This window comes from Carassius auratus, chromosome 22 (genome assembly GCF_003368295.1).
Source record: "Carassius auratus strain Wakin chromosome 22, ASM336829v1, whole genome shotgun sequence".
NCBI lineage: Eukaryota > Metazoa > Chordata > Actinopteri > Cypriniformes > Cyprinidae > Carassius > Carassius auratus.
The window spans coordinates 10,714,332-10,740,704 of record NC_039264.1 but is presented as its reverse complement, the minus strand read 5'-3'; the positions used below and the strand labels follow the sequence as shown (position 1 = coordinate 10,740,704).

General features: G+C 36.8%; 1 protein-coding gene across 9 annotated transcripts in view; it reads right to left on the bottom strand.

Moving 5' to 3' along the window:
• The window catches only part of LOC113039674 (fibroblast growth factor receptor 1-A), a 43,541-nt gene extending 18,191 nt beyond the window's left edge, over nucleotides 1-25,350 (bottom strand). For 8 of the 9 annotated variants that reach the window (XM_026197674.1, XM_026197679.1, XM_026197677.1 and 5 more), the window contains exons 1-5: nucleotides 24,793-25,350; nucleotides 18,161-18,320; nucleotides 1,936-2,193; nucleotides 1,773-1,856; nucleotides 1,156-1,328 (exon numbers count right to left, since the gene is read on the bottom strand). In XM_026197674.1, the coding sequence (XP_026053459.1) occupies nucleotides 1,156-1,328; nucleotides 1,773-1,856; nucleotides 1,936-2,193; nucleotides 18,161-18,266 (621 nt within the window). In that variant the 5' untranslated portion in view covers nucleotides 18,267-18,320; nucleotides 24,793-25,350. The remainder of the gene's footprint in view (nucleotides 1-1,155; nucleotides 1,329-1,772; nucleotides 1,857-1,935; nucleotides 2,194-18,160; nucleotides 18,321-24,792) is intronic. The other variant, XM_026197675.1, reaches the window with a different exon arrangement.
• Nucleotides 25,351-26,373: the final 1,023 nt, after the last annotated feature.

The following is a 26,373-nucleotide window of genomic DNA, read 5'->3' as shown; positions in this document are numbered from 1 at the left end:
TTTATAGTTAGCGTTCTTGGCATGGAACGGGCCTTAAAGGGATACTTCACACCAAAATGAAAATTTTGTCATTAATGACAACATTTTCATTTTGGGGAGGAGTATCCCTTTAAGGATATCAAACGGAAGCTTAACTGTGATTGCTTGATGATGCACGAGAGCCAAAGAGGTTGACCATCTTTCACGTGCTCAAGTTTTGTTCATTAATTAATATTTACATTACTGTGCAAAAGTCTTAGGCCATTAGAATTTATATTAAACAAAATATTTTTTTACACCATTAATTTCTATCTTCAGCTGTAGTGTTTCAGTTCACGTTTCCAAACATTCTTTTTGCCATTAATTGGAATAATTCAGTGAGATTTTTGTATGCACACAGAGTCTGACAGCAGCCAGTTTACCACACCAAATACTGATTTAGCTAATAGCAGTTAATTGATAACGAAAATCTATTTATTATTTATTATTTTTCAAAGGCATCCTCATTTTACACAAGTGCCCAAAACCTTTCACTGTACTCTAGCTTTGCAGGTAGGTTTCTTCAAGAATCTTGGAAATGTCGCCACAGTTCTTCTGAATTTAGTTTATTTTCATTCAATTTTGGTGAAATATCTATTTTATTTAGTTTTTGGTCTTTTTAGGGCAAAGGAAATTACTATAATTTGTTTTATGTGGACAACCGATGCATGAACATTTTTAAAATTAAAACATTAATGTGCATAACTAGAACAACATTTCACAAGTGTGAAACAAGTTAACTGAAACTCAAACAAAGCACTACTACGAATGACACTTTGCTAAAGAATCAATTGAAAAGTTTAATTACTTTGGGTCTGTTGACATTCCTGATCAACATGGTCAAATGAGTGAAAGGAAAGAATTGGTGTACACTGGAGTTTATTCTCATCTGTCTGAGCACAACCAGTTGTGTAAAATGAGGACAGCCAAGCAAGAGTAACCTGGCTCCACCAGAAACCCACGGCTCCAGTGTCTGCCTTCAAGCCATGGCTATTCAGTCTCTGTCATGCTATAGTGAGGTGTCTGGAAGACAGATCTATTGAGGACAGAGTGCCCTTTTAACCCCCAAACCAGAGTTAGCTAACCAAGACGTTGTATGTTTCATGATTTTAATGGGTTGTATTCTACTGCCCTCACCTTATAGCCTCCTATTCTCTGGTCTTTCTTGAACTCTTTGCCATTCTTGAGCCACTTCAGTGTTGGTGTAGGGTTTCCATTGGCCTGGCAACGGAACTTGACGGTTTTGCTGGCTGGAACAGCATGGAGCTTCTTCTCCATCTTATCAGGCTGAGCCCAGACGGGCGCCATTGCTGAACAACGAACAGACAGCACATAAAATAAGATTGAGAAAGTTAGACTGGTAATTCTAAACCTCTGTTTAGAAAATACAATGTGAATAACACCAAGGCCATAACTATTTTAAAATGATAATCCAAAGAGGCAGATCAAAGTGTGTGAGATTTGGGTGTTGGCTGCTGGTTTCGCTCCTTTTGACTCGCTTGATAATGCCCTTGGGACTTAAAGAGTAATCCATCAAAAGTAATAAAGACTTTGAGTCTAATGAACAAAGGAACATTCCACAAGACGGCTGTGGTTTATAAGACAAAAATGTGCACCATTTCCTGTTATAATTCCTGCTTTAAAGGAACATCCTAACAATTTCACAAGAAACTGATACTGTTATTGACATTTGCAGCTATTTGAGTCAGAGTTTGGAGCACGCAGAGATTGACTAAGAGAGGAGGGCGACTCACGAAGCAGTTTCTGATCACTTGATAACTTGGCCTCCTCTGAGGAAGACTCATCTTCTTCTTCATCTTCTGAGGAAGCCAATCCATCTGATCGAGAACAAAAATGTTGGTTAAAATGTTGTTGTTGTGAACAATATGAAAATCAACCCAAATCATAATTTCTCACCTGTAACGTTGATATTGAAGTAATCTGTGTGGTTGCTGTTGGGTCCCAGAGCAAAGCATGCATACAGACCAGAGTCGGCCGGCTCTACTGTCTCGATCTCCATCTGATGGTTGCGCAGGCGGGTGTGCTCTCCGTCAGCCAGGGGAACGTGGTCCTTAGTCCAGGTCACTTCCTGTATCTCCTCTATAGCTTTACAGCTCAGCTCCAGTTTGTCCCCCGGATATAAAGTGTACGCCGTTGGCTCGATCAGGGCTAACACTAAGAACAGGGTGCAGAAATTTGTTCAGTTTAATAAAATTCATTAAGGACATTTAATAGAGATCCTGGGGCAAAATGTGTTCACTGATGTAAAAAAAAGAAAGAAAAAAACTTCAATTTATTGCACTAATTTAACTGTCCTGTTTAAATCAATCAATTTTATTTTTAGAAACTGAATGCTTGTGTGAAATGCTTTACATATTCTAATATATAAAGCATTTCCATTCAGTTTACAGGCTGTCATTATTAACGTGAAAATCACACATTAACACTATATTATAATATAATAAATATAATAGCAGCAAAATCTGTAGTTTTTCTCTACACCCAAACATTATTTGTAGCACACCTCCCATTCAATAATCGCATATAATACTATAAGACAATAAATGCCATTTTGACGCATTGAAAAGTGACATGACAGATCGCTTTATCACCTGCGTTCAAGCAGCAGTGTGAAAGTTCATCTTCCAACAAGACAATGACCCTAAGAACACAGCTAAAATATAGAGGAGTGGCTTCAGAACAACTCCGTGACTGTTCTTGAACGGCCCAGCCAGAGCCCTAACTTAAACCCAGTTGAGCATCTCTGGAGAGACCTAAATGGCTGTCCACCAACGTTTACCATCCAACCTGACAGAACTGGAGAGGATCTGCAAGGAGGAATGGCAGAGGATCCCTAAATCCAGGTGTGAAAAACTTGTTGCATCTTTCCGAAAAAGACTCATGGCTGTATTAGATCAAAAGGGTGCTTCTACTAAATACAGAGCAAAGGGTCTGAATACTTAGGACTAGGGGTTGCACGATGATTTCAACTAGTCAATTTTTTTTATTTAAATACTCTAGTTACTTGACTACTTGTGGTTCATGCCACTGTAAATGAAAAGACATTAAATAGTTATTCTTTATCAATAAACGCGTATTAATTCATAGCCGTATGCAACAATTATTGTCAAAACTTTATAATTATGACATTACATATTTACATTTTCATGTAACAGGCAGTATTTGTATCTGTATTTGTGTCTGTAACAATCACAACATTTTTCGCATCTGCATTCGGATACAACGTTGATAAGACCTTTATAGCTACGTTTTATTTTTCATAGTTATCACTGAACAAGTATGTCATGTTAAACAAATAATTATTAATTTCTAAAATAACATTTATCATGCAAACAGAAATATGTCATGACAAACATTTAGTGATCATCTGAACACGACTGAATCAATTCAATGTGCACATTTTCATTACGCAGAAACACTTTAAGGGAGTCTTAATGTTTAGTGTGCCGCGCAAACCAGCAAAAGATAAAGATGCAAACATGTAGGACAAGTAGATAATGTATACTGGTGTTTGAGGGTGTACTCACACTAGGCACGGTTGCCATGAACCGGGCCCGAGTACGATTGTCCCCCCTCCCCACTCCCCCTCTGGCCTGCACTCACATATAGGGTTTCAGCATTCATGCCGGAGCACGCTTACGTCATTATGGTGCGACGGTTTCGGGATAAACAGGAAGAGCGGCGCTCTCTGAACACAATTGAGTCCATCGCTCTGTTTTCTTTGTGGATAATTTTGTGTCGTTTGGTCCACAGCCCTCTCACAGCCTGTTGTTAAACAGATGTGTCGCCTTAGTGGCGCGAAAATTTTCACATAATCGTGCTGCTCGTATGAGGATGTTTTCAAGGTACCAGCTGAAGTGCAGCAAGGACTTTGCAGTTTTGAGTTTTAATGCGTTTTGCACCTCTGCCGTAGACCAAAGCGACCCTTTCCCTGCCATGTTGGTTTTGGAGCGTCGCAAAACCGTGACGCATTCTTTTCCGTGCTCCGGCACGGTTAGCGCTCACACTGCATGCGAACCGCGCCCGAGTCCAACTGAACCGGCACGGTTCAAACTGGCTAGTGTGAGTACACCCTGAGAGACTGAGATGCGCAGCACGGCTGTTTGATTGGTGAGCGCGCTGTGCTTAATTTATTCATTCATATCATATCGTAGCCTAAGGTTTAAATCATTGCCTTTTAAACATATACAAATAATAGAATGTGTATGACGTATTATTATAGGTGATATTACTCTCGCAAAGCTCTGATTTCTGAGAGATGCATGGAGAGACAAGAGAAATGCTGTGTTTGATTTGCGGTCTTTTCATTCATAAAGTTTACATTCATTCACTTCACACTCGTGACTTTAGAGGTCTGTGTACAATATTGCGCTGATCCCCTGACTCAACTATTATCTAGCAAACCCCGGACTGTGCCAGCTTCAGCAGAATATTCAGGCAGAATCTTTCTGTATTTATTTGTCTGTTATTCAGTTTTGAAGTCATTATCCGTGCCATTCTGAATAAGGAATTCGGCTTCAGACACACCCCTAATTATTACATTACATATTTTAATTTTAAATGCAACATAGATAAGGTCATAGAAACTAGTCGAATGTTTTCGACAGCGCCAACTAGTGGCTGAAGTAGTCGATCACTCGACTAGTCTATGCAAGCCCTACTTGTGATATTTTCAGTTTTTTTAATAAATGTGCAAAAATGTCAATAATTCTGTTTTTCTGTCAATATGGGGTGCTATGTGTAAATTAATGAGGGAAAAAATTACTTAAATGATTTTAGCAAATGGCTGCAATATAACAAAGTGAAAAATTTAAAGGGGTCTGAATACTTTCTGTACCCACTGTATTTTAGCTGTCATAAGTCTTGTCCCTAGCGTTTAGCTCCACGTAGCCCATGTCATAAAAATATAATAATGGTTTTTGTTCAGGAGCTTTTATAAAAATATAGAGCGTCAGCGCCGAGGATCTTTTCAGAAAGCTAACAGCTATAACACCAACATTCAAAATTAAAATTAAAAACATTTTTAAATAAGTTGAGCTCAAAACTCAATTTCAGTCAGCAATGAGTGTTTAAAATAAGTTGAGCCGATGTGGATTATAATCACCATACAAGGCAGAAATATTTATAAACTATGCAAAAGACTGTGCACGCTATGCATTAACATTGCCATAGTAAACAGAGAATAAGCTGACGTCGGATTTCTTCAAACGGTCACAGTTTACTATCACAATCATGTATTTATTTAGTAACTTATATTATCTGTCATAAGTCTTGTCTTGAGAGTTTAGCTCCACGTAGCCCATCATAAAAATATAATAATGGTTTTCGTTCGGGAGCTTTTATATATATAAAAAAAGAGATATTATCAATCATTCCAAATGTGACGTATAGGCTACTGTGGCTACACAAACAGAAACAGACTCGACTGAATAAACAGGCTATTTTCATAAGCGTTAGAAAATAAATAAATAAAATATCAATACATTTATTTCTGTGTGACTAATTTTGAGTCCTGGTTAATTAATTATGATCAATTTATGACTTATTCTATAGTAAAACACTGATGCTTTTGAATTTAAATATTTAACAAAGTATGCAAACAAAAAGCCGCTTTTATCATGTTCGTTTTGTGATCGTGCTAGTTCCAGTGACTTATTTCTTAGTTTTCTGATAACTTCTCTTTGTTGGTGAAGTGATGGGGTTGCGACATTGTTCCTGAGAGGTGTGTAAAGGGCGGGTCATAGTGAAGTGCAGCGGAGCTTCAAGCTCGACAGTGGAAATGCAGTGCTATTCTAGCCTCGCGCTACTGGCCCGAGGCTATTAGCCCCGCCTGGCCAATTTCAAGCCCTGACTCGCACTGGCCCGACAGTGGAAATGTGGCTATTCTAATCATGATTATGATTGATATAACTTTTTGCTGAATTCAGGAAAAACTCGACCAAAATGAGTCAAATAGGAATCTCTCAAATAAATGTATTAAAACTTTACATCTTGAGTTACGCACTCCTATCAAATTATGTGGTGTGTAATTTTTATGCAATCTGCAGGAAGTGCAAAACAACAGCCTTGTGGTTTTTACATTTACAGTTGATCAGCAAGTTTTCAACAGTACAATCAGACAAACAACACCAAAGCCTCCCATTTAATTGAGTTTTTGTAAAGGACTGTAATGTTCATATGAACATGTTGGAATTTATCTTCCTAACTTTCATGAAAAGAAAGATGGTAATCAAGCCCCAAAACATTAGTGTTTGGCAACCTACAGATGAGAGAAAACACCTTCAAACATCTATCAAAGATCCCACCTCAGTCACTCCGAAATCAAATCTATGTTTGAATTAGTCAAGGGCCAATTGTCAGGCCAATTCTGAGATAGAGCTGAAATTTGATTACAGGATGCAAGGTTGGGGCATTGCCTCAGACACCGCCACCTGAGCCCACCCGTCACTCCTGACGACCAGAAGAGATGGGGGCGGGGTCTAAATGTATTAACATTGATTCATTGTCCATCAACATTATGTCACGCGTCTGCACCTTCACCTTTTTTTTTGGGGGGGGGGGGGGGGGTATCCCTGTTGGGGATCTTCTTTAAAAGAATAGACTTGGATGTCAAAAAGCACAATCTGACACCATATGCTAATTGTGACTCTTTACTATCTGTAAACGGAGGTGAGATTTTCGCATTTACAAAACAAATGGTGACTGCTTCATATTCAAATGGTAATTGGATTAAATAGCTTTCAATAACAATGGATTTGACTTTTACAAAAAACATTCAGATCCCTTCAAAGATGCATCGGGATTTGATGATTGTTCAAAAAGGTCAAATTTCCATGAAATCCTGCAAACCCGCTGAAGACGACATTTACACCATTGTTTGGAAATGTGAGTAAATCTAAAGAAACAATGCATGGCCTACATCCTACTGAGTCAGTGCGGTAAAAGAGGGGTTAAGGAAAGAAAATGTATTCTGTAAAGTCTGGCAAAGTCTATGGTTGTGAAAAAAACATTAATTGAAGAATGATTTTAAGAAACAAAACTGCTTTGCTGCTACCGGTATGCTTATTACTGACACATTTTTAATAGAAAACAGAGTGCAAACATAAGCCTGGTTTCGTCTTGACTAGTTCTGCTGTAGTAACTCCTCCCATCACAACCATTAACTGCTAATAAAGGCGAGTGAGCGAGAGGCCTATCGCAGCAGGCTTTTGGGCTGGTATCCATGGTGACCTCAGTAGGGTCTAGTTAAGGTATTTCCTGCTTCGCATGTGTCTAACAGGCTCTTAATCCTGACAGGAACAGGGGCCAGGGAGGGATCAACTTTCCCCACTTAAATACTGCAGAAAAGAATGAAGGAAGGAGAAAAGAAGATGAGCTAGCTTTGTCTTATTTAGATACAATAAGAAGTTTCAAAAGGGCAAGATATCGTACTTCAAGGTTGCAGTTTTCAAGGTTGGCAAGTCAATATACCCTGAAAACAAGTTATAAAAAGGGGCAAATGAGGCACGCTTACTGCAAAATATTCAAGGGTGTTATACGTAATATTTTTACGTATTGCTACAGCAGCCAGTTATTCTACATGAAATAAGTGTTTTGTGTCAGAAAGTCTGTTTTTGTTTTGGTCTGTGTGATCCTACCCGCTGTCAATTTAACCAGTATTATTTTCACACCCCACAGGCCTGTTGCACAAAGCTGTTTTCGGTTTTTACCGAGGTATGTTTACTTTGGATTGGATTTGAGCGCGTTTCTTTGGCATGGTAACTTACACTACACGGCTACCCTTCTCCAGAGCAGCGTTTCTTCTGGGTTAGAGATCACAAAGCCAAACTTGACCAATCAGCTGTGAACAAAGGGACATGAATCTAACACAATAAGCCACTTCCCCTGTATCTCTTGCTACAAAATAAAAGTTTACAGTGGAAGAATTTGTTTTTTTAGCTGCTAATTATTTATTATATTCATATCATATGAATTATAACTATTCTTAATTATATAATATATTAAAATAATTATTACATAAACTTGCAATTAATATTAAACTTGCATTTGAATTAATTTAAATATATACATTGCCTATAAATAAGTTTTAATATAAAAAGCTTTTAAAATGACTAAACCTGTATTTTCTTTTGAGGTCTTTGTGAAACTATATAAATTATTAAATTCAGCTAATTCTTTTGCATAGTCAAATATTTTCTGCAGAAATGTTGCTGCAGCAGCAGTTTATTCCTGCCTTGTAAATGCATTTAAATTCATTCTATTTTTAATAACAACATCTCTTAATCTTCAACACAGAAATGACTTGAGCCATTACATGTGATTAGCTGTTTGCTGCACGTGCTTTGGAGTTAATCTCAAACTCTGGACCAATCTCTAAATTAACAGGGAATGTTTATATAGAGCTTCATGAGCTCTCTACCAGACTGAATTTGTTTGGTTATGTCAACTTTAAACCTACTCTGAAATTCAGAGTTTGTTCAGCTAGCTTCACACAACAGGCCACAGGTTGCTGGAAACACACAGTCTACTGCAGCTATGGAAGCCAGCAAACAAACTGGATCAAATATCACGGATTCTACACAACCTAAAAAGCCTTGGCATCCAATTTATACCATGTTTTCACCGAAATTCCCCGGAACAATTGTACCAGGAACTTTTTTCCCCAGGAACTATTTTTTCCCCCAGGCCTGTTGCTTTCTGCGTTTCCACCACAGTCTAAAGTACCATGAAGATTGAAAATTAGGCAAATAGTCTGGTGACGTAGGTCTGCGCGCGTTTCTCAATACAATCTTAAGTACGCAAATTTCGGATTTCCAGTCTCGGTAGTTCAGACTTTGTGCAATCAACTCAGAAGTGTGATGTCTGCTATGACGCAAATCCGGTAATTCTGCAAACAGCAGCGTACTTGATAACATCAGTCAGCTCGCCTTGACTCCTGCAATTTTCTTCACTGTATATTTACAATAAAAGGAAATGGGATATCAAATACCACTGCCTCCTTTCATTTTCATTTAAACATAATAACAGCTGCAGAAATGTACAGTCATTACAATGAAACGAAACATTATATTAATTGCCTCAATGTTTGCAAAACATAAACATAAAAGTAACATGAAAAACCATGAAATTGTTGTGGTGGGTTTTTTTTGCCATCTAAAACTATAATTAACAAATTATTATATTTATTCAAATATTTATTACCTGGAAACTTATTCTCGATCTGACATTTAAAGCTGCGGTAGGCAACTTTTGACGCTCTAGCGGTTAATAAACAGAACTGCTTGCGTCTTGCAGAAGAACATCGTTGCCGGAACTACTTCTCTCTGTTTATGTCTCTGAAGAATCACAAAGGTACTGGGTTACTCCGCTGCGGTACCCCCGAAGCAATCTAAAATAGTCAGAATATAAACACTTATTATAGGTGTACCCTAGTGATTCAGGACAAGCCAAAAACACGGTTTGGAAAATGGATTCATGGTGTACTTGCTTATTATGTTCATTTTTCTACATTTTGAACACAAACAAAGTTACGGACCGCAGCTCTGATTGGTTGTTTCTTAACGGGAGCGATGTATTTCTGCAAATGGCAATAGGACACTGGGAGGAGCCAGAGGAGCTTGATTTTTTTCACAGATTATCTGTCTCATATTCTACTGTCAGGACATAATGACAGATTTAACAAATATGTAAAAAAATATATTTTTATAAAAGTTACCTACTGCAGCTTTAAGAAAAATACCAATCTTTCAGTTAAAATCAACTTTCACTATATAACTGCCTCTTGCATCTGAATGCCAATGTGATTTCTTTGTGTTCACCAGTCTCCCAAGAGCTACATGAAAAATAGAGTAATTGGTGGACAGAATTTACAAAAATTATTCTAATTTAAGAGGGTTTGAAAACAACATAAAATCAACAACAACAACAACAACAACAAAACTGTGCTAGAGAAAACACATTGTTTACTGGCATAAAACCAGTCTTACGACAACTAACCTGGTCTCCATTATGTCCACTGGGGCCATTCAAAGACACTCAGTTCAACCCTAAAAACAGCACAGCCTCACTTGACCTCAGTGCCAGTGAGCCAGAAATGTTTCAAATTATAATTGCTGAGAAATTCATATTTTAGACACACTGACTGATCATAAGTTCATGACAGTGAGGTTGTAATTTCCTCTTGGCACATTTAACTGAGCAGAGCAGTTGCCGAAAACATTTTGCACCAGTCACCAGAGAAGTGGTTTACTGTGAGGTATCGAGTGAGAGTATTCTGCAAGAATCACAGAGGGAGAACATTATACAGCTGCTTTATGATTTATAGTCATTAATCGACATGCTTCCTTCCAGGATATTAAATAGTGGCATGTTACCAAGCCATCAGTCACTTCAAAGAACAAAACACCATGCAATACAAGCTGAAGACATGCTTAGTGTGCACACTATAGACTCCAGATGTCGTCTGGCACAACTACTGCACTGGCGGGAATAGAGAATATTAACTAGAAAAAAATAATAATAAAAAACGTTAATTTAAAAATATTAATTTAATATATGTATGTATGTATGTATATATATATATATATATATATATATATATATATATATATATATATATATATATATATATATATATATATATATATATATATATATATATATATATATATTTATATATTATATTAAAGCATTTAGCAGACGCTTTTATCCAAAGCGACTTACATTGCATTCAGGCTAACAATTTTCTCCTAACATGTGTTTCCTGGGATTGGAACCCCCAACCAATGCTCTACCACTTGAGCTACAGTAACAGATGTCATAACTTCTCCAATCATTTAGGCTGTTTAAAACCTGATCCCTTCTCACAATTGACTGCAAGCTCAAATTCAGATCTGCTTCCATCCAATAAATAACTGATGCATAGAACCAAAACCCTCTACTACATTATTTTTTTTTTATTCAATAATCAGTTTAATGACGCCACATTATGTAAGAAAAGATCTGTCCCTACTTCAGTTACACTTTTTAAATAGATAAAGGCAGTTTTTTTTTCGTTGTTAAGAAATTTCTTGGATTCTAATTCAAGACAATTTGTTTAAAATAAATTTTAATGAAATTGTATATGATAAACATTTTACACCTCACAATGTCACTAAAATAACCCATTATACTTCGATACATCACTGCAACACAAAGTTTGAAAAACGAATATATATATAGAAAAAAAGTACTAAAATATATATATATATATATATATATATATATATATATATATATATATATATATATATATAAAATAGTAATCTTTTAGAACTTTCACAAAACAAAATAGTTCAGTTACGGTCTTAAACTGTTGAAAAGAATTAAGACATTTGAGCTCCATGTGTTGTTAAAAAATTATTTTAAGATGCTACCCAATCAATAAAATAATTCCAGAATCAGGTTTCTGCACCCCAGTGCCAAGTCACTCTTCATGGAATCTCAAGGCTGTTAATGTTCCAGATTCTGTGACCAGATTAGTTTGGATTAAAGTCCTTATTTTTGGGAAAGAAACCCAGCTGGAATATCCATTGCATTTTTTATGTCCTGCTCCAAGCCTTTGCAAAAAAATGATTGACATCCTTGAAAATCAAGTTAATTGCGGTAAATCGTGAAAGAGAAATTTTTTGGCGAAGGACAAAATGAGAGGCGAATGAGTAAGGCTCAGGCAGTGTGCCGGAAGGGCAGAGGGGCCTTTCAGAGAGAGACTGGATACAAGAGAGGAAGCAATACAAGAAGAGAATGACCACAGGGATTTCCTTTCATGAGAGAGAATGATGGTCTAGTACAGAAAAGAGGAAAATATGTAAGTTCATCTTAGTCACAGAAAAAAAAAAAAAAAAGACCACTCCTTTATCCCAGTGATCTGCAGCTGAGATATCAGAGGTTTAGTCTCATTAACAGCCTGGAATGTGCACAGTCTCAAAGAAACTGAAATTTAAAAAAAATGTAACATTTTAGCCATGTTTCCATCACTGGAACTTTAACCAGGAACTAGGGACTTTGGGCTGGTACTCGATGTGTTTCCACCACAGGAACCAGGATCTAAAAGTTCTGGGTTAAAATAATTCCCCTCACAAAGCCCCTGCTGGTGAGGTAGTACTTTTTCAAAGGTCCGGAACTTTTGGGGGCGGGACTTGAGCACTGAGAATGCTGATTGGTTGAGTTCACGCAGCATTGTAATTTCAAACACCATTTATTCCGATAATCTTCAAAATATTACGGTTACTGTGTCATGAAATGTAGTTTTAATAGAATTTCAGGCAAGAATGTAGTTTTTTAAAACTCAAATCGGCATTTTATTTACAATTGCTTGTACAATTGTTCCGGGTAATTTCAGAGGAAACGCGGCATTTGTGTCCAAATCTGATTAGCAGTCAGTGATTAGTGAAGGTGTTGGCGCAGCATGACCCCAAGCATAAACCTGCCTTGTCTTATGCTAGCCTGCATCAATTATAGCCCACATCAGGTCTTGGATGCTAATGACATTTGTTCACAATGGACACGTTGTACAAACATAATCACTGCTTGCCTACACGCAAATGTGGCCATGTACACACACACACGTGGTCTGCAGAAGGGGCAGGAATGAGATCAGCATGCTGAATCACAGCCATTGTTTCCCCAAAGTATTTATTCATCTCCTTCAATATAGTCAGATTGTTTAAAAGAGAGTTAAAATGATGTGGCAAGAATAAATAAAGATTCATACATTAAAATGCATCAATGGACATTAATCATGAATAACAGAAATCAGACATTTTCTATATCCTTAAAGTAATATAACAGGAATATTGGGAACACTATTGAGTGACAACTCATTACTCATTGAGTAATTTTCAATATACGGATTTGAAACTGGTTTGAAATCTGTCATTGCATTCATTCAGTGCACCTTATATAAAAGTGTTATACTGTCGTCATAAAACAAAGACAATGAGATTTTGTCATGTAGTGCGCGCTTGGCTCTTTGGAAGTTAACGGAAAAGTGTGGATATCGTTAAACTATTGAAAATATTTTTTTGAAAGAAATTGGAATATAGTTAAATATAATTAATTATAAATATTAGATGAAAAATGTCAACTTAAAGGTCCCCTTCTTCGTGATCCTAAGTTGTTGCGCTCGACGGAGAAGAAGGAAGAGCTGTGTTTGTGTTTGTCGCCATGTCATTTGAAACAGGGGCGTAGCCATCTTTTCAGAAGTGAGGGGGACAGAAATGACTCTCTCTCTCTCTCTCTCTCTCTCTCTCTCACACACACACACACACACACACACACACATATATATATATATATATATATATATATATATATATATATATATATATCATTACAATATAACGTTTCTATCTATAAAGCCTACCAGTCAAAAGTTTTTGAACAGTAAGATTTTTTTTATGTTTTTAAAGAAGTCTCTTCTGCTCACCAAGCCTTGCCTTTCTTTAAAGTATTTTTACTATTAAAATAATAAAATGTAATTTATTCCTATGATTGTAAGCTGAATTTTCAGCATCATAACTCCAGTCTTCAGTGTAACATCCTTCAGAAAAAAATTATCATATGCTGATTTGCTGATTATCAATTTTTAAAACAGATGAGCAAATTTTTTTTCAGCATTCTTTGATGAACAGAAGTATCCAAAGATTAGCATTTATGTGAAATAAAAAGCTTTCGCAACATTATACACTATTCCATTCAAAAGCTTAGAGTCAGTATAATTTTTTTTTGTTTAGTTTTTTTGGGAAAATAAATTATAGAAATTAATACTTTTATAATTATTCAATTGAACAAAAGTGATGATAAAGGCATTATTTTACAAAATATTTATATTTCAGATAAATCTTCTGAACTTTCTATTCAAAGAAACCTTAAAAATATTCTACTCAGCTGTTTTTAACTATCATAATAAGTTTTTTTTTTTTTTTTTTTAGCAGAATATCAGAATTTGTGTGACTGGAATAATGATGCAAAAAAAAAAATCAGCTTTGAAATCTCAATAATATATTTCAAAATGTAATTTAAAATATAAAAGTTATTTTAAATAGGCTAGTAAAAATATTTCAAAATTTTACTGTTTTTCTGTACTTTATCAAATAAATGCAGGCTTGTTGAACAGAAGATAGTTCTTTATAAAACATTAACAAGCTTACTTTTCAAAAACTTCTGACTGGTAGAATACTACAGGCAACTTTAATTGTTCTCTAATTTCTAGCTTTTAATTGGCTTAGAAATCTAAACCGCTGGACAATAACAAATAATAATGATTTGTTTATATACTACAAACACCATTTTATCACATAATAAGGTAGAACAGTTTTTATACTGTAATAATAGCATTTTTCATATACTTTATTTATCACCTGCTGGAGATGACTTGAAAAAAACACATATTGTAGCAATCGTGTCTGTTTTTCTCACAGGCTGTATAAAAGATTTTTCTGTGAAAACAATTGTTTTCATACAAGGATAGTTGGACGCTGTTGCCCATATTAGGAGTTTCCTGGTATGATTTTTCGGCGCGAAAGCGCCCTCTGGCTTCGAGTATGAATGAAACACACTGCAGGAGAGTTTAGCGCTCTGTGATGTTCATCTCGCCTTCTAGGTCCAAATAAAACATCAGGTCATGCGCAGACTATCCTGTCCTTTGAGTTTAAATTTTAATTTATTCACACCAGCTCTTGAAAACCTCTATACGAACACACCTGCCCGGAAAAGTGCGGGGGACGAATTTCCGTGTTCCGTGTTGGGGGGGGGGGGGGGGGACACGTCCCCCGCGTAATCTACGCCCCTGGTTTGAAACACTTTAATTTTCATCTCGGAGTCCAGTCATCTTTGTTTGGGCTTCCCAGGGACGCTTGTAGATTAATGGTTACAAATTGTGTTTAACTCGGTTCCCGAAAATTATAATCCACATGTAAAACTATGTGCAGCAAATTTTGCTGAGGACAACTTTCTCTATCTCAATCAGTTTAATGCCGGATTCGCACAAATATTATTCTTGAAAGATGGAGCAGTTCCCTCTTTGTCTGGAGAAGGTGTTGTTTATGGACCATTTTTTTAAATTGGCGAGTTTAACAGTTTCTGTAAGTTATTACACAAAGGGCAACACTGTTTAGCTTTGTTAACTAGATTTTAGGGCTGTGCAAAAAAATGAATGCGATTTTCATGCACATCTCTTCAGTAAAAACGCTCCTGAGACTATAAATACATCTCCACCCCACGCTCCGGCCCTCTTGCTTCTCAAAACTACTCCAAAACTAGCGTTACCAGGAGGTCAGCCTGCTCTCAGCTGCTGTCGAATCACAACACAGGAACCGCTGGCCCAATCAGAATTTGTTACGTTTCTCTGAAGGAGGGACTTTATAGAACAAGGAAGTCATCAGCCCGTTTTTATGACAGTGAAAACAGCGGTATATAGATAGGTGAATTGTGTGAAAAATACTGTGTTTTTATAACACATGTTATATTGCACAGTGTAAACACAATCAAAGCTTCAAAAAAGCGCGTAAAACGGGACCTTTAAAATTAGAAATTCTGCCCTGGCAAATAACTGAAATAAAATTAGCTGAAGTTTTAAAATAACTAAAACTGAAATAAAATACTAAAGTACTAAAGTTAAATAGAAACATAAAAAAACAAATAAAAATGTAATATTATACACACACACACACACACACACACACACACAGTGAAACTAAACAGGAAAATGGCTAATTCAGGGAAAATCAATACTATATTAGCATATAAACAAAACTATATTGTATCATCATTTACCATAGTTATAAAAACATAACATTAATTTCAACTAAAGGAAAATGGAACATATTTAAATGACTTGCAAATAACTCCATATTTAAATTAGATTTAGATTTTTATTTCACTTTCCATTAAAAACATGTTGAGCCTTCGAAAGTGTCTTCAGATCCCAAGCCATTTAAGAGAGTTTAGACAAATTTGAAACACTACTTAAGGAAATCCTGTTGTTTGTGCAGGTTGTATTCCCACTTAGGAAAAAAAAAATGTAACCAAATGCTGGAGTGTCAGTCACTCATCAACAGCTGAAACTATCATTTACACCACAGGAAGCCTGAGGGGAGAGAGAGAAAAGTGCTCTCTGTCCTGACAGGAGGAAGAAAGGACAGGAGGAGTAGAGGAAATGCATAGACGGTATCAGCATGCCTGGCCATTTGGCTGTCAAGCATTAAGTGGGTAAAAGGTAATCCATCACATTTTGGTTGGGGTTTCCTCTCTACACTATAGTCACAACAGACTATTTTAGGGAAGTATTCAAACTAATATCTAGAAACTTAAATATAATGACCAAAATAGTAAAATCAAGAGGAAGTAATTAACTTGTATCCCGGACGAGCCCCCAATTAGTTAAACCCACAGTGAGTCTACATGATTAAATATGCAATCTTGTTAACATTTACCAACTTTTTTCATGCAATTCAGGTTTTCATAAGGAGTACTACCCACAGGTCTACGCTTAACAACTCTGCAATCAACCACAAGAAAACGTGCAACGTTTTCCCAGAAACACGATCTCCACTGTGGAATAGCAACGCTGGGCGGAGTACTTTCTGTGTCTTCTATTAAAAGCAGTAATTTATAACGTCTCCGGTAGTCAACTCTTGACAACAAATACCTTTTCATTACAAAAGGAGGATGGTGAGACAACGGGGAGGGAGAAAGAGAGATAGAGGGGGAAGAGAAAAGTAAGGTATTTTGGCTCAGCCGGAGGGTACAGATGGCAGCTATTTCACACCTCCAGCTCTGGGGTAAATTCATAACTACTGTGTTTATTTAAAGCCTCCACAGTCGGCCAGAGCAGAAGTGACCACTCACTTTATAATGGTGCTCACTGTAATGTAAGGCATTTAGAAGTCTCCTGGGAACACCCGATTTCCGAAATCCAAAGGATGATGATGAAGCTACGGAAGCACACTTGGGCCTGTGAGAGCCACAGGCACTCGCTCATCTGGAATGTTGCCAAAGGACACATTTTTCAGGGTTTTATTTCAGCTGGTGTTTTTTTTTTCCCAACCCGTTTCCCTTTTTCACTTTCTGTCTACGACTTGAGTGCATGAAAGTCCTTAGGGGTTTAAATAATTATTTTGAATATGAGGTGGAAGAGAACAAACGGAGAACAAATGGTGTCTAAGTGTAAACTTCCACAGCTAGGAGTAGAATGTGATTCCCCACGGCACACCACTGACATAAAGCATATTGGAGATGCAAACATGGTTTGAGAACAAGCATATGGTCATACGACAGCCATACAATCGTATTGTACCATTTAAAAAAAATCTAACTCAATTTAACTGGGAGATATTGTATAAAACAGCATTTTACTTACTCTTTAAAACAATAAAAACAAACAAACAATCAAAAAAACACCTACTTGCTACTTGAAAATGTTACGTATAATCAAACTGGATGTAAAAGTTTAATTATATATTAAAGAGACTTACATTTTTTTTAGCTGAATCTCATAAAATGAACCTGAAATTGGAAAACTGATTTCATTTATAGCACAATTGTTTATACACTTATTTATTAGGCTACATTTTTTTTTTTTTTGTCTGTGTGTTGGTGTCTCTGTGTACTGGAAGCTTATGTCACTAAAACAAATTCCTTGTATGCGCAAACATACTTGGCAATAAAGCTCTTTCTGATTCTGATTCTGATTCTGATTTTCTTTACAGTATATATGAAGAAGAAATTTATTTTGTGTATTATGCGGACAGTTTACTGAATATAAGTTTAACCTTAGGTCATTGTGAAACCTTGATGTTGGTTCATATATATGAAGAAATCCTAATGGAACTGTTGCAACATAAAGAGAGTTTAATTCAAGCTCAGACAGGGGGTGGAAAACAATCGCACCTGTTTTTGGTGAAAGAAACCTTAAACAACTTTAAGTGGATTAAAGAGGAAAAACTGAAAATAAAACTGCAGTATATGACCAATTTAAAAACTATTTCCGTTGCTTAATTGCATCATGTCTAAGACATAATTTATTATTAACACATCTTCAACTGAGTCTCAATTCAACAAGAGTACTACAAAAAAGACTTACTCTCATCTTGGGTGGCCGGTCTGCCCTGGGACTGAAGAGCCTGAGTTAGCAGTATTGAGATCAGCAGCAACATAGTCTTCATCGTCATCGTCATCATCATCATCATCAAGGATCCTCTACATCTGAACTATGCATCCAGCCCAGCTCTCCATAAAAACAGCTAGGACATCAGCACAGGAAGTGAGATGGAGAGATAAAAGAAGAAAGCAAACCAATTAAGAATATTCACAACTAATGATTAAAGACAACATGAATCATTCATAATGTAAAATTTGATTGAAACTGAAGATTCAGTTGGACATAACATTGAATGTAACCATCTAAATTTAACAAAAGTTAAACAAATGCTACGATTTTATTAGTTAATATTTTTCTACACCCACATGACCGTTAATGTAAAAGCAATCTGTTCAGAATCATAAAATATACTTAAACTATTCAGCTAATCATCTCTTCAGAGTAACTTGCACTCAAGAATTGCACAAATTCACACCAAGGACATTTACTGACAATATAAATCTTTTAGCTTAGTTTGTATTGTAGACAAAAGTTGAGAATAGTAAAGCATCCCTGACATAAACAGGTCTTATAAAATGCTCCATCAATTTTAGGAGTAGCCATGAGGCTGAAGAAAACATAACTTTGCTGTATAAGGTCAACAGTGGAACAGTACATCCTTTAAGAATTCAAGGATTTTAACTGCAGACGTTTCCACTACAACAGAAGGCAACTTTCTGAGTCTCTGAATTTGCATCAACTCTGAACAACAAATGAACGTGGAACTTTCTGATATTAGTTAAATTAATGCACAGAAGACAAAGCCAAAGTAGAAAGCAGATTGCATAAACCTTGATGTACATTATTTTAGAACGTAAAGAGGAGTTTTGTGGAGCGGTTCTATGCAGGGTCACTCCATCTGTTTGCTCTTACAACCACATGCAGTAAAATACACAGAAACACAACTCCAACCCTTCACAGATATCTGTCAGCCCTATGCTGTTTTAGACCCCAGCATGACCCCGACATGCCATTTGTCCTAACTATCGGGACTCATCACTTACACATGTCATCACACCCCCACGACGAGCAAATCAGTCAGAAAAGAGCAGTGCTTCACAATTCCCCAGATGTTATTATTTCAGAATGTTTAGCTGTGGTATTTTGCATGTCTTTGTTTGTAATTGGGATTTTGTCTTCCCAAAATGTAAATAAATGGAATGAAATCTTATTACGGTTAAAGCTAATATGAAACTGGACTTAGTAATATGGTTGTAACTATTAACCGCAAGCCATTTGAAAATCGATTAAAATATGTGACAATTCAAAAGAAAAACAAAACTTTTGAATATATATAAGGTTAAGAAACTAGGTCGAGTTGCATGCTAAGCCAAAACTGTAACTATACAATAACATATCTCTACACCAACATAATTTCTAGTTCCCCTGTAAAAAGGGGGTGCATAATGCCCTTGAGACGAATATTTTACATAATGCAATAAGATGCAATGAGAGCCTTTCACCTTCACAGCTGCTCTAATAAGGACAAGACATTTGGACAAACACCAAGAATTGATACTTGATACACATAAAATCGTTCCCGTAGATTTTGTGTGGGTTTCATTTTCCAAGCCATGTCTGCAGCTGGTGCAAACCAGAAGAACAGACAAATGGAGAGACAAACGGTCAAACAGAGGTGACAGACTCTGAGCTTGTGCCAACTCCAAACCCCTGCCAGACACTTACAACATACCGATATTTATCCCCAGGCCAAAAACATCCAGGCAGCAAGACCTACTAATATCAGTATGCTTTGTGTAAAAATAATGTACTGAAGTGTAACAATAACGAGGCATAGCCTATGACAAAAATCAGAGCGCTTTCACTATATTAAAAAAGGTGCCATGGTGTAAATAAGATATTTAAGCACCATCTTGCACACAAAACTCAAGTTTATATTACAATAAAGGAAACTTTCATATACATTCCTAACTTCTCTACAGTTCATCTGAAATTCATTTAGGAAGTATTAAAAAAAAGGCAAACACAGCCCATGGGAAACTCCCTACAGGGCAGGTGAGCTAAGAGGAACTAGACACAGTGGACAGCTGACAGTGTCTGAGATGCAAAAAATATTATTCAAACATGTTAGCAAAATCTTACTTTCCTGGTTACTTTTTATTTTTTTCAAATAAAGCATGCTAAATCTTTGTCAGAGCTATAGTAATGCACATGCTCTGTATATACAGCTAGTGCACATGCTCTAATATTCAAAGCTGTGTGAAAAAGCATGTGGGAAACATGATTGAGCCATTTCTTGCTCTCCATTCTCATCCCATCATGTCTGATCCCCTCCAATATTTTATTAATAAAAAGTGTTACGTTTTAGCAAATCTTTGCTCTTTTGTTTTAGTCTAGTCTTATAATGATTCAACAAGTCAAGTTAACTTGGCTGGAAAGACTAAACTAGTTTTAGCTGTTATCACATTTAATTAATAGGGAACAGGAAAAAATACAAGGTGTACGAACGAATTACCTGAGATTATGTTTAATGTGTTTTGAAAAAAAAGTGACGTTGTTTTGTAAAACAAACAGCAGACCAAACATTCAGCTGGTTAGATTTCAATTCTTTCCATAGCGTTCACTTTGATAGTGCAGACAGACGACAGAGAGAGTCCACGGAATAAAAGAAATAGACCAAGTCAAGAGGAAAGATAAGTTAGTGCACTAATTAATGTACCCCAGCGTGTTTTTCTCTCCCTCTGATCATTGGAGGGGAACATGGGGAGAGCGTACAGCAGGCCCAGCTCATTACCGCTGCCTACTACTGGAGCGAAACATTCCAGAGAACAGCATTGGTTTGTGTCGGAGACGGGACGCCTGACCTCACTCATTCCAGCACCGGTGGGAGCCAGAGCAATAGCCAGCCCAATAAACCAAGAGACTGCCACTCCCCGGGGAGGCTACTAGGACCAGGCTGATGAACTTACTACCTACCTATAAAACCCTTTCCTGCACCTTTATCTGTTCTCTGCCAAAACTCAAATTCTCCTCTAAACTCACTGTCTCAGTCTATCAAAGGTGCTCTTGAAAAACCCAGACGATCCCCCAACCGATACTGAATCTGGTGTCGATAAAGGCATCATCTTGTACTAGGGCTGTTAAAATGTGCTTAGTGTTGCTGTGGCTCAGTGGTAGAGCATTGCATTTGCAGCGCAAAAAAGGTTGTGGGTTCAATTCCCAGGGAACACACATGCTGGTAAAAAATGCATAGCTTGAACGCACTGTAAGTCGCTTTGGATAAAAGTGTCTGCTAAATGTAAATATGTTCAAAATTTTAATTATATTCGAATTTAAAAAGCATAATTTCAGTTAGGGTAAATAAAAGCATTTGGCTTTTCTCCTGAGGCTGCAAGAGGGCGCATTGAGCATAAGATAACATGACTATATGTGTGAAAAAAAAAAAGTGTATAATGTTTAAACCAAATTATAAACCAGTAAACCAATTATAATTATTTAAGCTGCGTAAACAACTATAAAAGCAAAACAGCATCATGTATGCATTCATAGTTTAATACAAAGGTCTGAAAGCCAGTCACACAGAGTACATTTTTTCATTTAAATACACGGTTTGCAGTGGGATGTGGGGGTGGGGGGTGGGAATATGTTTTTTCAAAGTTGAACTTGCATTAATTTCACATGGCTTTCTAAACATGCGGTTCTCTTGTGCGAGACGCGAGTTTCAGTTTCAACATAAACAAGATCTTCTCCGCATTGATGCTCTGTTTTCTTGCAATATTCATAATCAACAATGCAGGAGCGCCGCATCTAGTGGCCTCAACTAGATAGGCTAAAAAAAAACAACAAAAAAAAAAAACATTAAAACGCAATAACACATCATCATCGCATCTATTGCGCCACTGATAAGGATGCCTTTCTTAACACACACCTTAAATTCAAATGCAACGGGGGTTTTTTTCCCAGCCCTGTCTTGTACCGTAACCTTAAAAAAAATCTGAATTCAGAGGCCAAGTCATCCATTTTGTTTACTCACAGATGTGTTTATGTACACAGAATAAGGCATTGCACACATCTCTCCATTTTGAGAGACTCCACCTAAAGTGTCACGCTAAAGCTCTCAGACAGTTGTGTAACAGTAACTTTCTTTTTAAAAGTGCTGGGCTATAGTTTACTGTGCCAACCCAGCCCTGCCAGCCCAGTAAATTACAGGGCAGAGAATTCCTCTTCTCTCCAAACCCTCAACACAAACTTCCACCGGAAGAACACCCACAGCACAGCACGTCTTTTCTCCTTCATCAACTGGCTTCCTTTCATTTTCAAACGACAGAGCACTTCACTGTAAAGCAACCGCTTCAAGATCACTTACAACAAACCAAAACGCTTGTTTGTGACCGTATGCAAAACACAAATTCTGGCTCACTGGCTTCACTGCGCTCGGACTCAAATACATTCATTACCTCATCGCAGCTCAAAGTATTCCAAGACAAACATGTTTACTTATTTTGATTAATGCAACTCAAACTTTCAAAGCCATAACCCTGTATGCAAATATGATGCTTTGCAATATACTCTAACTTCACTGCAAACCAGACGAACGGATGACCTGTCTGGAGCGGCTAACAGTAAAATCACTGGTCAGATCCTAAGGGACGAGCAGCCATAATGATTTCCCCTCTAATTTAAGTAATTGATGTAATTATGGACTTAAACAACTACATTTTCACAAGGTCGCTTACAGTTCTTCAGTGTTTCAGTGGCCGAATAGAACTAGCGAAAAACTTTCAAAGAAAGCACTAAAAGAGATTTATGAATAAAGGAACCAGACATGACTTGAAAACATCATAAGCACCATACACTAAGCTTTATGTTCTGTGTAAATTAGTTTCAAGATTCGAATGAAATTACATAAACACATCGTAACCAACGGATAACTCAACTCAAGCTATATGCGTCTTCATTACGAAACTTATTTTCAGCAGACTTTCTTGCACACACTGCCTAAAGCTGTTCATCTCTAATTGACTGTATTTTGCTCACATTTCTCCACCGTCTTGCAACAAGTCCAGGTCAAGTCAGCGCATGCCGTCGCCAGCCAGCATGTCGCCATTCAAAAACCTCTCTGTTCCTCCATCATGCTCTTCACACCGGTGAAGAGGTGGAAACTATCTGTGCATGTCTGTTTCTTTGAAATGACAATGGTCACTTAATAGCAGAGAGAGTTTTTAAAGGCTGGACTGAAAGTAAGTATGTTTCTAACTGTAGTATATGTAACTGGGTAAATCTAAAGGCTATAGCAATGGAGCAGAAAGTTCATGATTGCACTACACAGTCCAAGAATGAAGAGGGGGTTACTCTGCAGTACTCTGAAATTATCTAGTGAGTGATGAGGACGAAAAGAGGGAGTGACACTGTGAGGTGGGTGCAGAATTACTTTGCTGTACAAAGTGACAAAACATAAGATCTTAAGCACAACAAAATTCAAGAATGCTGAATGAGATATAGATATATATATATATATATATATATATATATATATATATAGACACACACAATATTAAAATATATATTAATCTATGTGAAAGGTACATTTCTTCAGCTGCCCAAATAAAGACATGTGTCTTTCAACTGGAGAGTCTTTTTCTATCACTGAAAATACTGAAACGCTTCCAGGATTTAATGCATCTCATGTATTTGTACAAGGTTTTTTATGAATTACCCTCCTGCCACAGTGCCATCCAAACTCATGCTTCAGTATAGTTATGCTGTTTGTCCTTTGCTGTGAGAAGATAAACAACTGCAGGAACAAACCTGCCTTTTGCATCAAGATAACTGCAGGCATTTATTTTGGCAAAGGGAATCTGCAATTCAAAGATGGAGGGCCAATACTGCATTTAAAAAAATAACAATAATTAAAAAATATACACTTTAATAATAATAAAAAAAAAGAAAAATACGATAAAATAGTGCTATTCAAAATGAAAGGTAACTGTCAGGGTCCCATCTCTGGCTAGTAAAATATACAAAGAAATGTATTAGCTCAGAGTTGCATATGCAAACCAAACCACCTTATGCACAGAAGCTACAAAGTGAAACAGGAAAGGTCTTATTTACCCTTATCTATAGGAGAGAGTTAAGTGGCTTCAGCTACTCTTGCCGAAAAATATTTTTGTTTTGTACTTTACCGGATGACTTCAGGTATGTTATGCGAGAGCGCGCATGGCAGTACACACACGCGCATCAATTGCTATGAACATGAGATTTGGAGCCATCTGATGATGAATATATATAATAAGTGTTTATTGTTGTATTAATCTCTTTTGGTTAAAATACATAACAAGTGGCAGTCTACAAGACACGGTGCAAAATAGTGAGCGGACAATAAGAGAAAAGAAATTGAAGTAAACAACCTAATAGTATTAGGTGAGTTTCTGGAAGTTTAATGAAACTGTAATCTAACTTCAAAAAGCGTATTGGTTTTTTATCGTGTACAAGCGTTTTTATACAATCAAAAGTAGTAGCCTATTATTATAATTCCATAAAACAGCAAAACATGGATTTTTATTTTATTTTTTTACAGACGAACATGCTAGAATCCATTTACAGGCTTCACTCACCCTTTCCTTTCTGGAACAAATCCCTTCTGTAAAGAGTCAATCCCTGATCAGATTCAGAAGTTCATAAAATAGAGACCCCCAAAATAGTCACTGGACCAATCTCCACATTTCTTCCTCTGTCGTAGCGGCTTTGGTCTTCCTTAAATCACTCGGATGTTACTGAGTTTTTATTTCGACTCGTCCGAGAATCGTTTGAAATGAGTGAAAATGCTCCGCAGAGACGCGTGCTCGTCCTCAAGATCGCGTCAAGATTTCGTTCGAGTATCAAAACGTTAAAGAATCACTTACAGACACAACGAAGCGATTTCCGACCGGCTTCGTCTGTTTTTCTTCTGAAAATGCCACCCGTGCGGGTTTTGTTCGAGCTCGTGCGAAAAGAAGGTAACTTAAGAGTAAAAAAAACTTTTAGCCCAATCTCTACTTCGTTCGGCAGTCTTCTCAAAGTCAAATCTAATCAAAACGTTCTAATGCGATTTTACTTAAGTCGCAGTCCTCTATATTAATTGGTCTACGCTCCGGAAACTAACTTTACTTTTGTATCTTTTACAGGTTTGTAGTCCGTGACGTCGGCCTCCCCCAACACTTCAGAGGACACAGCAGGAGTCCGCACTCATGGATGGAGGAGTGTGAGCAGAAAGACCTGACTCCCCCTCCATCACCAACACCTCAGGACTACCAAACAGCTCACCCAGTGCATGCTGGGATTGTAGTTTCTGTCAAACCTAGCCCCTCTTAAAACTCCTATAAAATACCAAGCTCAAAAGAAAAACAATATCATTCTATATTTTCAATGTAGCTACAACATCATTATATTATATTATATTGAGAAAAAAAGACAAATAAGTCACAGACTGGTTAAGCCAAGTAAATTAAAATTATAATAACGTCCAAGTTGCATGAACAACCCATTAAGATAAGTATGATAACATTCTAAATGCTTTAAACCCATTGTTAGATATATGAAATGACTGATAAGTTTTCTTTATCTTCCGTAGATAAAGCTGTTCCGTTCATTCTTTGTGTTTGTGACAACAATGTCCACACACCCCTGACACGGTTTGTGTTTGCATAGTAAAGATGACCACCACAACAAAGTTAAGAGCTTTCAAATGTATTATCTCAACAGCAGGAAAAGCTTCGGTCAAACTCCAGATAACATCTCCTGTTTTATTCAAATTACAATTAGTTTGAAGGTACTATAGTATAGAAGAGATCCATGGATCATTGAAGTGTCAGCATGGCCATTGTTGGGGGCCCTTGTCCTGGCTCTGTAATGAAGGGGCCCCACTAAGGTCCTATGCATTACATCCTAGCTCAGGAGAGAACATAAAATGTTTGTCCTTGTTAACTTTTGCAAAGGATCCAAACAAAGACACATTTGTCAAGCTATAATAAAAGATATGATTAAAATCTCAAAAAGTAAAAACAGAAAAAGTTTGATGTATTCCTTTCTGAGAAACAGCCAAGCAGTTTCTTCTGAAACTCCTATTTGAACATTGTTGATTTGTTTAGTAGTGTTCTGTTTACAATTGTGAGGTTTTCTCAGAGTGCTTGAGGTGGCAATTTTCTCTCTACTAAAAC